This window comes from Gekko japonicus, unplaced genomic scaffold, assembly GCF_001447785.1.
Source record: "Gekko japonicus isolate JY-2015 unplaced genomic scaffold, Gekko_japonicus_V1.1 scaffold257, whole genome shotgun sequence".
Lineage (NCBI taxonomy): Eukaryota > Metazoa > Chordata > Lepidosauria > Squamata > Gekkonidae > Gekko > Gekko japonicus.
Genome location: NW_015171509.1, coordinates 1,298,153 through 1,314,226, shown reverse-complemented (window position 1 = coordinate 1,314,226; position 16,074 = coordinate 1,298,153). Strand labels below are relative to the sequence as shown.

At 46.2% G+C, this 16,074-nt stretch overlaps 1 protein-coding gene across 1 annotated transcript in view; it reads left to right on the top strand.

The window, feature by feature from the left end:
- Positions 1 to 310: 310 nt before the first annotated feature.
- LOC107117243 overlaps positions 311 to 16,074 on the top strand; it is a 22,869-nt gene continuing 7,105 nt past the window's right edge. The window contains exons 1-6 of the mRNA XM_015419330.1: positions 311 to 433; positions 6,222 to 6,299; positions 8,190 to 8,312; positions 9,855 to 9,967; positions 11,632 to 11,775; positions 14,682 to 14,900. Of these exons, the coding sequence (XP_015274816.1) occupies positions 361 to 433; positions 6,222 to 6,299; positions 8,190 to 8,312; positions 9,855 to 9,967; positions 11,632 to 11,775; positions 14,682 to 14,900 (750 nt within the window). The 5' untranslated portion in view covers positions 311 to 360. The remainder of the gene's footprint in view (positions 434 to 6,221; positions 6,300 to 8,189; positions 8,313 to 9,854; positions 9,968 to 11,631; positions 11,776 to 14,681; positions 14,901 to 16,074) is intronic.

The window sequence follows — 16,074 nt, the reverse complement described above, 5'->3', positions numbered from 1 at the left end:
GAAGGGAGGCATAGTAATTTAACCCTCCTTTTCACAAGTGTGTAGAAGAAGTTATTTTAGTTATGTATGGCAGGAGATGCTGACAACAAAGCATGCCTTGGACGGGAGCCAGAGGGGCACTGAACACCGAGAATATGATAATGCAGAAGCAATGTTTAGAGCTGTTTTAAATCCTACGGACTTTGAGCCTGAAGGAGTTAAGTCAGCAGTTTATGTAGCTTAGCCAAACATGTATCCTCTGCTACATTTCATTTCCCTTCCCTGACTGCCAATCGAATCTACTTCCTGTAGATCTCTCCCGAATCAGACTCTCTTTCCAGGGAGATTTTCATCTTGCTGTGGCTCTTGTTATCGAGGAACATGTCGTGCAACGCAACAAAGAAAGAGAAGAGATTTCTGTTCACATCTGAATCTGTTGCAGAAGGACATTCTGGTGAGTAGGCCTTGGTGTCACATTTCCTCTCTGATGCACAAATGTAACTTTCATAGCCTTTCACAAGTTTCAGGTTCTAAAAGAAGAGACTGAAAAGGGTCCCGACGATGACGATTTATTATTTTTTTGCTCCCTTCCTCCTTAATAATTCAGGCAGCTTCGGTTATTCTTAACATCAGTGTTGCAATTGGGGTGTGTGTGTGAGATAAGGCTCATCTCCAGACTACAGAGATCAGCTCCCCTGGAAGAGATGGATGCTTTGGAGGGTGGACTCTGTGACATTGTACCCCACAGAGGTCCCTGTCCTCCCCAGGCTCCATCCCCAAATCTCCAGGAGTTTCCCACCCTGGAGCTGGCAACCCTACCCCCTCAGCCCCTGCCAGGGGGACCCAGGGGGGACCTTGCAACCCTAGCACAGAGGCAGATTTCCCACTCCTTGTTCCCACCAACCCAGTAAATCAAACAATCTGTAGGGGTCCTCTTGGTGTCGATTTCAAATGGGCAAGTTGAAACACGTCTACACATCCGAAGAAGTGACGTCTGACTCATGCTGGAATGCAGTTGGTTAAAATCTTCAAATCTTGCCACTTCATTTCTGTTTTCCTGTGCAACAGCAGGCTAACATGGCTACCCTTTTGGAATTATGTCAGCGTTAACTATATGCCATCTGGTGCTTTATGATGCTTTCTGTGGCCATTGTTCTGTGGACAGTTGATAACACGGATAATGCTTTCAGGTTGCTTCTGAAACCAGGGCAAGAAAGTAAAATTGTACAAGTATTTGCAGATGTGATTTTTTTAAAAAATGCCACTTCCATGGTGCTGAATCTTCCTTTTAGTAGGGAATAGGCTGTATAACTGTGAACACAGCCAATTCCCTTTCAAGATGGTATTAGATGGACAATGAGTAGAATTAAAGCCCTTTGTAAAGGAAAAATTCGTGCATAATAGAGCGAAATCCAGAGCTGTCTACTTCAGAACGGATTCTAAGAGGGCCAATTTCAAGAACAAAGCCTCGTCTAAATACAGAAGATTAATGGATATTTGGAAGAAGATTTTTAAAAAGTAATTTCTAATCTGAAGGAAGTTAACTTTTTGTATCAATAATACTGTATATAAACATAAGTAAATAAAATCTATCGTTTCCGTAACATTTGAGGGGATACAGTGCAAATATTGTCTGTATTTAAATATGACAAGACAACTCTGGTTTTTTCTTGGGCTGTCCTTTCCCTTGCCTTTAAATGGTGCCTGATTTGGGGCACTTTTATTAAGTTCAATAGAGATGTTTTTGTGTAATGCTGGTGAGTTGAATCCAGTGCAGTGTTTTTAGGGCTGCCAGCTCTGGGTTTGGAAATACCTGGAGATTTGGAGGTGGTGGAGCCCGAGGAGGGCGGGGCTTGGGAAGGGGAGGGGCTTCAGTGGGGTACAACACCATAGAGTCCACCTTCCAAAGCGGCCATTTTCTCCAGGTGAACTGATCTCTGCCGCCTGGAGATCAGTTGTAATGGCAACCTTCGTTTCCATGGGTACAGAGACTTTGCTTCTTGAAATCCTGCTCCTGGGGGAAAGTGCCAATTCTCTCCACATCTGGCGACTCTGTACTAAAATTCAGTCTTGTAAGTAAAAAAAAGTAATAGACAATATTAACTTGATTATTGAGTCCTGAATCCCTTCTCTATCTAAAGGTTTGTTAGAAGGTCAAGTGAACACAGTTCAGCATATTATAGTATACTGTAAGGCCAAATAGAGTCATTTGCTATCACCAAGGGTGTTATGTCCATAAGTAAGGTGACATTGTAACTTAGTTTTTCATATGCTGTCATATGTAATTCATTAATATGTATTAAATAATGAGTCATATGTGGCATCTGTTCTGTGGTATTTGGGAGCCAAACACTTTTTGGAATACCTGAGACCTAAATACCCAAGGTTATGTTTTAATTGTGAAAGTCTGAACAATTTTCTTTCTTTGTCTCCTTTCTCTCTGTATCTCTTTTATTTTCTTTCTGTATAGAAAAAGACTATTAAAACAATCAGTCTCCTTTGAAAACCGCTGTAAACACATGAATAAAAATGACGTTTGGGGTTGACTTCCAGCCAAAAGCCACTGTCTACAATCTGCAGAAACATCTTCCTGAGAGTAAGCCCCATTATTTAGAGTGGGACTTGCTTCTGAGTAGACCTGCTTAGCACAGCTGGATATAATAGAGCTTACAAAAACCGAGAGAGAAAAAAGGGGGGGGGACTCAACCCAAGATATGGCTATGATCTATGATACACAAACCTGTGCCTGCATGCTCCTGTGCTGAATTGGAAACACACAGTCAGAGTCCAACGAGTTAGATGAATATCTGTTTAATGCATTGAAAACAGGGAATACAGGGCTGAATGCCTTGGCACCTCAGCCGTTCCAAAGCTGTATTCTGCCATAACCAGGAAGGGCAGAAGGTCTTATACCCCAAATGACATCACATATAGTTTATATATTAAAGAATCTCTAATTGGTACCAAGCAGTTAACATCATACAAGCATCATTTGACTTTAAACCTTACTATTGGTCTCTCATGTATTGCTGTGATTACATTTGCTTATCTGCTCTTCCGTGGGAACATTAGGGAACACTGAGAACCTTTCTGACCTTAGTGAAGCTAGTCCCTCATTCCCTTGTTTCTGGGGAGCTAGGTGATAAGGGTTGTGATTCACATTCAGCTGCGCTCTTGACGTCCTTGCAGTTTCTTGAATACACATTCCATTCTTATTGCATCCTAATTCTATTCCCAGAGGTCTCTAATAATGCTTTTCTTTCTTTTTTTATATTTATATTTTTATTGTCAGAGTGAACAGTTACATAGCAATCAAAACTTTTACATTCATATCGCATACATATAACATTTTTGTTAATATATATATTATAACAGCAGTTTAGTTCACAATTCTAGAGGTAACATTTTTGGGCTTATAATATAAAGTAGTTTATATTGTACAGATAAAAATGAGCAGGGGTCATTTCATAGAAAAAGAGCTAGGGGAACTCATTAGCATAACTCATTAGCATATGCCACACCCCCTGACATCAGGGGCCCGGCGGTGGACCTGCAAGGCTGGCGGGAGTGCGAGGAAGCCCCGCCAAGGCCCTCCCTGGCCCCAGGCAGGCAGGGGTGGGGAGAGGCGGGGAGGAAGCAACTTACCCTCCCTCTTCTCCTGCCTCCTCCTGGCTGAATGAGGGTTGGAAGCGGGGCGGCCGGAAGCAGGGGGCGGGGCTTCATCATGTGCCCTGCCCCCCTGCACCTCACCCAGGGGAACTGCGTTCCCCCGCGTTCCCCCCCGAAATGACCTCTGAAAATGAGTCTTAAATCATATCACAATACCAAATTTGTCTAAAGTTAGGTCTAGTTCTTTATTTTCTATTTTTTGTTAGTTTTGTTAAATTGCCACTCCTAAACATTGTTTTAATGAATATAATACCCAAGTCAAAGTCACAAAATGTACTGTTGTTTAGATTAGGAACAAAAATAAATCAGTGGTCCATACAGAGGATTTTTGGTATCACTTCAGCTTCTGCCATATAAGCAGTGAGAAGGTACCAGGTCTTAATGAACTTGTCTTCTGACTTGTGTGAGAGTGTGTTTGATGTGTGGAGTGAAATTTTCCCCATGATAAAATGATCCCATATACGGTCTTGCCAGGCTTCTATCGTGGGTGGGGATTTGTCAATCCATCTTGCTGCTATTGTCGTTTGTGCTATGGCTAATAGAGTGTGAATTAGGCTAGTTTGACTTTTGTTTCCATATGGATTTGACCAGTTGTTCAAGAGTAGTATCTCTGGTGAATGAGGTAAGTTTATCTGCATTATTAATTGTATGTGGTGTCTGATTTGTGCCCAGAAGGATTGTATATAAGGACATGTCCACCAGCAGTGGATGTAATCTGCTTTTTGACCACATTTTTAATTGCAAAGTGGATCTATGTCATTTTTCACATAGTACAAGGTGGCTGGAGGTATATACCATTTCAAAAGGGTCTTGATAGTCTGAAAATGGATATTAAAAATTGCCGAGGAAAGATTTGGTGAGGCTCATATGCGTTCCCAGTCTTCTTCCTTTATTTTGTTTTCACAGTCTGGATTCCATAGTTTCTGATACTTGAGCGGTTTGTCTTCATCCAGCGAATTTAAGAGTTTATATATTTTGGAGAGTAAGCCTGATTGGTTTGGCTCTAAATTTAATAATGCTTTTCCTTAACACATATAAAACTTTGTATACAAAAGGTACAGTTTTAAAATATATTCTATAAGCTTCTCTAATCAAAGGATTCTAGGTTACATACCAAGATCTGGATCTATTATAATTAAACTTCTGAAGGCACAGTGACAGCTGTCACTATATAAACATGTAAGAGGAAATGTCAGACCCCACATTCAGAAGCACCTTCATTTTTGCCTTGTCCTACATATATGAGGGTCAAGCTAACAAAATAAGTTATTATAAAAATACAAATATTTTTTATGGTGTACACATTAGTAAAAGATAAAATAGGTTAAAAGAAATGATCCAAATATCAGACTCTTAAAAACTTTTTACACACAGAACTGAAAGTTATACATATACAATTGATGGGTATATCTTATGACCAGTAGACCATATGTATTTCGACCCCTTAGGGCCTTCCTTGACCCTCATATATAATAGAGCTTAGCATGACAGGCACTCATAGAGTTTAGATGTAGTGACAACCATCATTTGCCTTTATATGCCTGGCGTTTGCATGCTTTTTCACCCTTCATAACTCAGTAATAAATTTTAAAATTCCTGTTGCATGGCAAGCCATTGTCTGTCTTTTGTGTGTGTGTGTGTATTGTGTGTGTGTGTGCGTGCTTGCATGCCTGGAAGTCATGGGCCCTTTCTGCATTCAGTCTTTGCTCCATCTTTTCCCAGCACTCGAACCTTTGCTCCACCTTTTTTCTCCATTTCTGCATAACTGCACTGAATCTGGACTACAGTTTCCATATTTCCGTGCTGGAAACACTTTTCACTTCTTTAATCTGGCATTACTGTATTGCTATACTACTACAGTAGATGGCGTCATATCACTGTTTTCTACCAACTTCCTCCTTCTACTGTAAGGGCTGTCATTCCAGTCCCAGAACAGCTTTGCTACTCCCAGGGGCCGTCATTCCACTCTAGGGGTTGTCATTCCAGTCCCAGAGCACTGAGCCTATTCCCAGGGGCTGTCATTCCACTCTGTGACCTGTCATTCCAGCCCCAGAGCGCAGATCCTATTGAGATTGTCATTCCACTCTGGAGGCTGTCTCTTCTGGTAAACCCTAGTGGGGCTAGGACATTTCAGAGGGGGTGGCTTGATATTGCCTGCCTCTGCCTCCTGGCCCTGGTATTCCTTGGAGGTCTCCCTTCCAGGAACTTGCCAGGGTCGGCCCTGCTTAGCTCCCAAGATCTGATGAGATCGGGCTTGCCTGGGCTCTCCAGGTCAGGGTGCCATTGTTTGTCCTTACATCACGTTTGTTTTTGTTGTTGTTGTTCTCTGCCCTTCTGAACTGTGGTTTGGAACAAATCCTAACTTCTGGTTTAGTTGTAAAGGTAAACTATAATTATCAAGCCATGCTCAGAGGAGGTGAGGAGAGAGTGTGCAGGGATCCTTCAGTTCCCTCCCGGTAACGTTTCATCATCGTGTGCGACCCGTGTTTTAGTTTTGCTCAGTCTAGTGGGGTTGTTCTTGAATATACTGATCTATGAAAAGCCTCATTGTTTGATGCTCTCTCCCCCCGCAGATAAAATGTGTGACCAGATCAGTGATGCTGTGCTTGATGCTCATTTGAAGGTTGATCCAGATGCCAAGGTGGCTTGTGGTAAGTCTTAGCCAGAATTGCGGTAAGCAGAATGGTGGGGGAAAGGCAGCATGGTATGGACTGATCTCGTCGGATCTCAGAAGTTTGTCCTTGGATGGGAGACCGCCAAGGAGGGCTCTGTAGAGGAAGGCAGTGGCAAACCAGTCCCTTTGCATATAATTCCTAGCTGCTGAGGATTTGCTGCTCTCTGTGTTAGGATGTAACAAGAGCAGAATTATTGTGGGAGAGACTGCACTTCCCCCCCACCCCCTAAAAAATAAGCAGCAGTATTTAATTACAGGGAAAAAAATATTTAATTAAGTCCCAGCACTCTGGAAGAAAGGCAGGTTTATAAATAGTTGAAATAAATGCATTTCAAGATAAGTTACAGGAGTTCTGCAAATATTACTGCCATAAATTGGCCGGTGTCTGTGTTGAAATTGGTTACTTGATTCATCTCTTCCTTCCCCAACCCCATTACTGCACCACTTTGAAGAACTTTTTAAAAGCCCTAGATGTATTTTCTGGACTGCTTTAGAAGCTGCATACCAAGAGTGATCAGAGCGCGTCTGAATAAGCTGGGGGGGTGGGGGGACCTTCAACTGATCATATGCAGCTATTTTCCCCCTCTTCCTTTTTTCCTCTTTAATTCTATGCTGTCCTTTTTTCCTGCACTGAAGCACACATCCGTTTAGTTCAATCATTTTTTTTTAAAGGGCCTCCATGTGGGTTGTCCCCCTGGAGCATAACTTCTGCAGGGAGGGTGATATTTAAAGCCTTTGATCCCTAAATGCTGGTAAAAGGTCTCACCGTGCATCCAGCAGCTTTGAAGTTAGGGCCTCAATGCGGCTAGTGAATAAGCGTTGCGATAGTGGCAATAGCCCACAAACCCCATGGATTGTAGTTATGGGAATGAAAGTGATCCTTGGGCCCGTGCGCTCCTTTCCCCTTCCTTCCACCCCTGATGCACATCTCGGAAATTAATGCTTTCTGATTTCGCAGAGAACCGTATTTGGTTATTCATGTCCCAATCACAAACTACAGCTTGCCCTCCAAACCAGGATTCCAAACTCTGGTTTGTTATCGAGTGTGAACTTTTGCCAGTATCAGAGATGAAAAGCAGAACCACCGTACGAGTTAATCAGCGAGTATTGTAATTGATTAACAATTAAACAAATTAAATATTGCAGCATTATTAATAGAACGCCGTCCCTCGGATTTCATGTGTGTTCTAAGGTCTTAGCAAATGTGCCGTATAGAAGATGCCACTAGGGTTGCCAATCCCCAGCTGGGGGCAGGGGATCCCCTGGTTTGGAGCCCCTCCCCTGCTTCAGAACTGTCAGAAAGCGGGGGGATGGCTTTTGGGGGCTCCATTATATTATATGGAGACTGGTCCCCATAGGATATAATGGAGAATCGATCTGGGGTCTCTGGGGGGCTGTTTTTTGAGGTAGAGGCATCAAATTTTCAGCATAGCTGGTGGTGTCTCTCCTGAAACAAACCCCCCAAGCTTCAAAAAGATTGGACCAGGGGATCTAATTCTATGAGCCTCAAAAGAAGGTTCCCCTTCCTCCATTATTTCCAGTGGAGGGAAAGCATTTAAAATGAATGCTTTTAAAAGGAATGCTTAAATGTGACAGCCAGAACTCCCTTCTGGCTTGTCTGCCTCACTTGTCAACCCTGCTTGCTCCTGGCTCCACCCCCAAAGTCCCCAGATATTTCCTGAGTCGTACTTGGCAGCCCTAGATGCCACAGTTTAAACAAATGTCAGTCTGAATGGCTGCCAGCCTAACTTCCGACAGCCGGGGTATCCTGGAAAGGGCTTGAGCCTCCTTACATCCAGGAAAGGAGCGGTCTTTGACATGCAGCACCTTAGAATTGCCCTAATCCCTCCATCTGTTTTCTCTGCAGAATGTGTGGCCAAAACAGGGATGATCTTGCTGTGCGGAGAAATTACTTCCAAAGCTGTTGTAGACTACCAGCAGGTTGTGAGGGAGACCGTAAAGAAGATTGGGTACGATGACTCTTCCAAAGGTAGGTTGTTTCAGGTGGGTAGCCATGTTGGTTCTGAAGCAGCAGAGCGGAGTTTGAGTCCAGCGGCACCTTTAAGACCAACAAAGTTTTATTCAAGGGATGTGTAAGCACATTGGAGCTGCGGTGGCTCAAGTGGTTAAGACACTGAACTGCAGGCCATGGAAGGTCGGCAGTTCAGCAGTTCGAGACCCGAGTGTGCCGCATGATGGAGTGAGCTCCCGTCTCTAGCTCCAGCTCCTGCCAACCTAACAGTTCGAAAGCAAGAAATTGCAAGTAGATAAATAGGTTCCACTTCAGTGGGAAGGTAACAGCGTTCCGTGCGCCTTGGTGTTTAGACATGCCGGCCACATGACCACGGAAACGTCTTCGGACAGCGCTGGCTCTTCGGCTTTGAAACGGAGATGAACACCGCAACCCTAGAGTCGGATTCGACTGGCTTTCGAGCAAGGGAACCTTTACCTTTTATGTGTAAGCACACTTCCTCAAGCCCTACATACAGGAAGATGGGAGGGGGGGACAGCTGTCAGGAAAGGCCAGTCAGAGCCAAGATGCACAAGTAAAGCTGAGATTGTATCAAGGCGGCCGGTAATCATTGCATTTGTTAGCTGCCTTGGGAGTCTTATTTTTGGGCTCAGAAGCAGGATGTCTGAATGTTATAAATGTGCTCTTGAAGTGGCTTAAATGCAAAGACAAGGCAGATCTTGACCAGCCACTTCATACAGCTTGCTTCAGTGTCCCCCCTCAACACACAAACCTCTCTGCATGTAGAAAATTAGCAGTTCAGGGAGGAGGCTAGATCTCTTATCTATGACCTCTAGTTTTCTGTCTAAAGGTAAAGGTAAAGGTTCCCTTGCTCGAAAGCCAGTCGAGTCCGACTCTAGGGTTCTCCGTTTCCAAGCTGAAGAGCCAGCGCTGTCCGAAGACATTTCTGTGGTCATGTGGCCAGCATGACTAAACACCAAGGCGCACGGAACGCTGTTACCTTCCCACCGAAGTGGTACCTATTTATCTACTTGCAATTTCTTGCTTTCGAACTGCTAGGTTGGCAGGAGCTGGAACTAGAGACGGGAGCTCACTCCGTCATGCGGCACACTCGGGTCTCGAACTGCTGAACTACCGACCTTACACAGCCTGCAGTTCAGCGTCTTAACCACTTGAGCCACCGCAGCTCCTAGTTTTCTGTCTAGGGAATGTCTTGTTTGGGAGAATATTCAGCCTTGGAATTCTCCCACCTGCAGTCTGAAATGGTACAATCCAATTCCGATGCATGATCTTCTGTGAGTGTAGATGAAGGCTGTCTCCACATACCACTCGATAGTGCGCTCTAGTGCTGTTGGAGTAATTCATGTTAGCTTGTCCACATGGGACAACCCAGGTGCCAATGACTGCTAGGATGCCATGGTTGTGCAATAGCCAACGCCACATAGGTCACGTTTAAATCTTTTCATTCCATACATTTCAGTGGGGTTTAGGTGGATCTTGTATCCAAACAGGTCATACAAGCAAAAGGCTGATTAGGATGGTTTATTCTTAACTTCTCAGGACTGGATTACAAGACTTGTACCGTACTGATAGCCCTGGAGCAGCAGTGCCGTGAAATCAAAGAGGCCATCTCCTGTGGGAAGACTGATGATGACATTGGAGCTGGAGATCAAGTAAGACATGTCTTGTTTGCCCCTAAAGCATTTGAGGCCCCGTTAAATCTCCTTCACGTTCTCCCCCAAAGCGAAGTGAGAGGTAATTTGGGGAGGGTCCCTGAGCTGTGACCTCCGGTCCCCTTGCTGGCCTTCAGAAGACATGGCCCCAGCCTCTGGCAACTAGCTGGCTGAATTCACAAACTCCTACCCAGAAGGAGGGTTGCCAGCTCTGGCTTGGGAAATACCTGGAGATTTTGAGGGTGGAGCCTGAGGAGGGTGGGGTTTGGGGACTTCAATGGGGTACAGTGCCATAGAGTCCACCTTCCACAGTGGCCATTTTCTCCAGGGGAACTGATCTCTGTTGCCTGGGAATCAACTGTAATCCCCGGAGATCTCCAGCCGCCACCTGGAGATTGGCAACCTTCACCCACAAGGGTTGGAAGGCTTACATCATCACTGCTGACGTATGCCATGGTTTCCCTGTTCCCCCTCCGAAGATGAGTCAGTCTGATTGGTGCGTCCCCCTCCACGCAAGTGTACTCAGTCAGCGTAGCCTGGCAACACAGGATCTGTTCAGTCGTTTGACCCCCCCAAACCTGGGAGTCCAATTAGGTTTGGGGCTCTCTACTCAGGGCCTTCTTTGTTGCAGAGAACCCACTCAGTCGTCTGCCCCTTGAAACCACAGGCAGGGTCTGTATGCTCCAGGCAGACCAGCATTATGACCTCAGCATACAGTCCCTTTTCATATGATCCTATATCGCTTCCATTCTCCTGGGATCCACTTCCAGTGGAGGAAGAAATGTTAGGGCCAAATTCGATGTGATGGCCTACTCATGGCCACCACAAAGATGCCCCTGGACTATTTTAAAGTCATTTTAGAATGCTGTGAGGACCCAACTCCTGAATTGGCCCGCAGCTCATCACGTTTGTCCTCCCCCCCCATTGTCCCCTTTTCAGGCACTGAAACAACTTGGGGGGGGGGATGCTGCCATTTTGGCACTTGTTAAAGGGGAGGCATCTGAGCACCTCAGCCCACCGCTCTGCAGGCTTGATCAGGACTGGGCCCTCACTGGTTTCTAAAATGGTGGTGGTGTCCTCATGGCAACCACTGGCAGGCTGTGAAGTCTAGTTTGGCCCTCTAAGTCAGAGGTGTCAAATTCATTTGTTATGAGGGCCAGATCTCAAATAAATGTCACTTTATCGGGCCAGGCCACGTGTGCCATAAAATGTAATGCCAGGTACAGGAGATATAAACTTTATAGACAAACCCAATTAACGATATTGGTTTTTTAGTCAAAATACAAACAAAAGCAATTGATTCCTAGCAGTGAAAGCAATTGATTGACTGGGGAGCCCACAAAAGCCCCAATAAATGTATTTAATTGGATGCAAGACTAGTTTCCCCCCCCAAAGGATACCATCAAAAGAGAAGTACTTTATATTTCTACACATACCGGTTGCTTGCGGGCTGGGTGAGAGCCCTGGACAGGCCGGCTCCGGCCCCCGGGCCTTGTGTTTGACACCCCTGCTCTAAGTGGTCATGCCGGGCTCTGGGTCACATGAGCCACAGGGTATTGGGGTTTGAAGGCAACGATGCAGTAAAAGAATTTGACTGCAGTAGAAATTCAAACCTGTCTAAAGGACTGCTAAACATTGTCATATCTGCTCGCGTTCCCCTGCAGGGCTTGATGTTTGGGTACGCCACAGACGAAAGCGAGGAGTGCATGCCCTTAACTATCCTGTTTGCCCACAAGCTGAACGCCAAGCTGAAGTCTCTGGAGAGGGATGGCAGCCTGCCCTGGCTCAGACCAGATGGGAAAACACAGGTTGGTAAATGGCGTGAAGAATCCAATGAGCCGGCATGGCAGCACGCAGGACAAGACGCATCCCGTGGGGGAATAACCGAGAGCCAGGCGACGGTTGAAATGCCCCAACTCCCAAGTGAGCAGCCTCCACACCGTGCCTAAGCTGCAACGCTGTCAACAACTTCACACGTGGTTGGGGCTGGTCACGGGCCAGCTGAAGCAATTTGGCAGATTAAACTGATTACATGTTTCTGGAATGCTACCCTTTCAAGTGGCAAATGAGGATCGGGTAGGCCGAGGGGGCTTGGCTGCTGTTGGGATTTTCCCTCGTAAAAATAAAACCTCCTCTGCATAGATAAATAGCAACTGAGAGAGATGGCTAGATCAGGTGGTAGTTTGTTTATTTCATTCACTTCCCCCAAGGCAGGGGACCCGAACTGGTTTACATCATTTTCCTCTCCTCTATTTAATCCTCACGGCAACCCCGTGAGGTAGGTTAGCCTGAGAGTGTGTGACTGGCCCAAGGTCAACCCACAAGCTGCTTCCATGGCAGAGTAAGGACTCGAACCGGGTCTCCCAGATCCAACCTGACACTCTCGCTGCAACACCACACTGGCAGTCCTTGTTTACATGCAATATTTTCCCCCATCTGGAACCTGCAAACCCCGCCTCTCGTGTGCAGCTTGAATTGGTATCGTCCGCTTGGATGTCTGAACGGAGAACTAGTGAAACTTCTTTGGCTGCTCCCACAAAGGAGTGGGAAAGGCAATCCTGCTAGGCCTGCCAGCCCTGGGTGGGGAAATACCTGGAGATTTGATTTGGGAGTGGAGCCTGAGGAGGGTGGGGTTTGGGGGAAGGCAGGGACTCCGTGGGGTTCTAATGCCACGGAGTCCACCTTCCAAAGCGGCCATTTTCTCCAGTGATCTCTGTTGCCTGGAGATCACTTGTAATAGCGGGAGAGCTCCAGCCACCACCTGGAGGCTGGCATCCCTAACTCTTGCTGTTGGGTCCTGCATTCAGGAAGAGCTTTCCTAGCTATTCGTTCCCAGTGAGGAAACAACAACTGTATATTAGCAAGCGAGACAAGAGGGTCTGGTGGCCCCTCCAAGGCAGACAGATCTCATGGAACGTCCGCTCTGTCAGATGCATAAAATGAATTCCCTGCCAGCCATTTATTTCATTTCATTTCAGTATTTATATCCCACTTTTCTCCGCCACGGGGACCCAAAGCAGCTTGCAACAGAGCTCGGTGCTCTCACACGTGCTAAGGATGCCGTTTCAATCCACCTCAGCGACTGTTTGCGAGTGGATTTTGCCGTTTCACACTGGTCCTTTCCGCATTTGCCTGCCACTCCGGATTTTTCCTCAGCGTTCAAGTCGAGGCGATTTTAAGTCCATGGCAAAACAGCATCGAAATAACCTGGGGGAACAGCAGGCTGAAACCGGACTGAAGGGAGGTCATGTAATGAGGAATGGGAAAGGAACCCAGAATAAAAAGAAGGTTGATCTCGATTTTAGTGCAGAATGGGGAGAAAACCTGGATTAAAAAGAAGGTTGAATTCGATTTTAGTGCAGAATTGCTTGGAGGACACTGCGGTGAACATGGATTAAGTGCAGGAAGGGCCGCTGTGACATCCAGTTGCAAAGTGCATTGGAAGTGGCTTGGAAGTGCATTATTTAGTGCGTGTGTGAAAGCGTCTAAGTGAGTTCTCCTCCATGTTAGCCTCACAACAGGAACCCTGTGAGGTAGTTTCAGCTAAAAGAGTTGGACTGTCCTAAGATCAGCCAACAGACTTCATGGCTGAGCAGGGATTTGTACTCCGGTCTCCCGGATCCTATTCTGACACCAGCGCACCACATTGGCTGTCAGTGCTGTCAGCAAAACGTCTGGACACACCAAGAAAGCAAGCAGGCAAGCAAGCCAACAAGGTAAAGGCAAAGTGTACCACCAACGCACCATAATTTCTGTGGCAGATTAAACTGATTACATTTTTCTGGAACGCTACCCTTTCAAGTGGCAAATGAGGACCGGGCAGGCCGAGGGGGCTTGGCTGTTGTTGGAATCTTCCCTCATAAAAATAAAACCTCCTCTGCATTGTTAAATAGCAACTGAGAGAGATGGCTAGATCAGGTGGTCGTTTGTTTATTTCATTCACTTCCCCCAAGGCAGGGGACCTGAACTGGTTCTCCTCTCCTCCATTTGATCCTCACGGCAACCCCGCGAGATAGGTTAGCCTGAGAGTGTGTGACTGGCCCAAGGTCAACCCACAAGCTGCTTCCATGGCAGAGTAAGGACTCGAACCGGGTCTCCCAGATCCAACCTGACACTCTCGCTGCAACACCACACTGGCAGTCCTTGTTTACATGCAATATTTCCCCCCTCTGGAACCTGCAAACCCCGCCGCTCGTGTGCAGCCTGAATTGGTATCGTCCACTTGGATGTCTGAACAGGAGCTGGAACTAGAAATGGGAGCTCACTCCATCATGCAGCACACTCGGTCTCGAACTGCTGAACTGCCGACCTTCCACAGCCTGCAGTTCAGCGTCTTAACCACTTGAGCCACCGCAGCTCCCAAGCCAACAAACAATAGGTTAAAAGGCGTGGTTTGGGGGTGTGAGATCATTGACAGTCATAACAACCTGCACTTGATTTTTACCTAGTTTATAAATAGCATTGTTCTCCGATCTTGTGATCTGGCTTTATGGTATGCATGACACTGTCCTAGTGGGTTTTCTCTAAATTTATAATCCAGTTCTATCGCATCAGTTGTTGCACACGACATTGTTCTGATTGCATCATTTTTAATTGTGTGATTTTGTCTTCAGCGAGAAAGGCAGTCTGTAAAGGAAGTAAATAAATAAATACATGCAAACAGTTATTAGGAAACATTAGAGCTTAGGCTGATCTCCTCTTGCTGTTTTCTCAGGTCACCATGGAATACAGAGAAGTCGGTGGCGCAGTAGAGCCGATCCGGGTGCACACCTTGGTCCTTTCGGTCCAGCATGCTCCTGGGGTGCCGCTGAAGCAAATGCAGAAAGAGCTGATGGACAGAGTTGTGAAAGAAGTGATTCCAGCAGAATATCTGGACGAGAGGACAGTCTACCATCTCTTGCCAAGTAAAGCCTTTCTGGAAGGTGGCCCTAAGGTAATCAGCCACTATTATTCCAACAGCCAGTAATAACAACAACAACAACCATTATTATCGTACGGTGTTGCGTGTGGTATAGGCATGATTCCTAAGATTGTCTGGCTGCCTGAAATACTAGCTCTTTTTACTGTTATGCACCACTAGGTGGCGAACTAGACTTTTGGGGGGTCTGAGGGAGCTCTGAGAGAGCTGTGACTGACCCAAGGTCACCCAGCTGGCTGCATGTGGAGGAGTGGAGAATCAAACCCAGTTCTTCAGATTAGAGTCTGCTGCTCTTAACCACTACACCACGCTGACCAATGCTCCCTCTAAGCTGTGGAGTCTTGTGAGAAAAAATTCTACTTTGTGAGCTACTGGCATTAAAGTTGTGAGCGAGCGATTTGGCTATTGCATAAATTAGCCATCCGTCCTGAGCTAAGACAAAAATGTGTGAGCCGGAGGCTAAAAAACTGTGAGCTGGCTCACACTAACTCAGCTTAGAGGGAACACTGACGCTGACGCTCACAGCCAGTGAGGGAGCCAGGCTCAGACAGTGGGAAGAAGACCTCAGCAAGACTGGGGGGGGAGAGGCAGTGTGTGCTGGTTGTGGGAGAGAAACAGACCACAATGGAATCGAAACCTGGTGTCTGATTTAGGAACTGAAGTACACCCACACAATTATTGGGTGTTGCATTATATCAGTCATTTGCAACTGGATTGGCTTATCCCTAACACAGGAAAATCCAGTTACAGATGACTGCTGGGCTGCAACAGTAGTGCGGTATGCCATCTTCTGTGTATGCCACCTGAAACACATTTTGATGATAAGCTACAACCCAGCTATCATGAACAGAGCAATCCGATACGTGATTTCTCAGACATACGTACAAGAAGAAGAAGAAGAAGAGACTGGATTTATACCCCGCCCTTCATTACCCAAAGGTGTCTCAGAGCGGCTTACAAACTCCTTCCCCTTCCCCTCCCCACAACAGACACCCTGTGAGGTAGGTGGGGCTGAGAGAGCTCTGACAGAAACTGCTCTTTTTCAAGAACAGCTCTTATCAGAACTACGGCTTGCCCAAGGTCATCCAGCCAGGTGCAAGTGGAGGAGTGGGGAATCAAACCCGGTTCTCCCAGATTGGAGTCCACACACTTAACCACTACACCAAACTGGAGGAGGAGGAGATTGGAT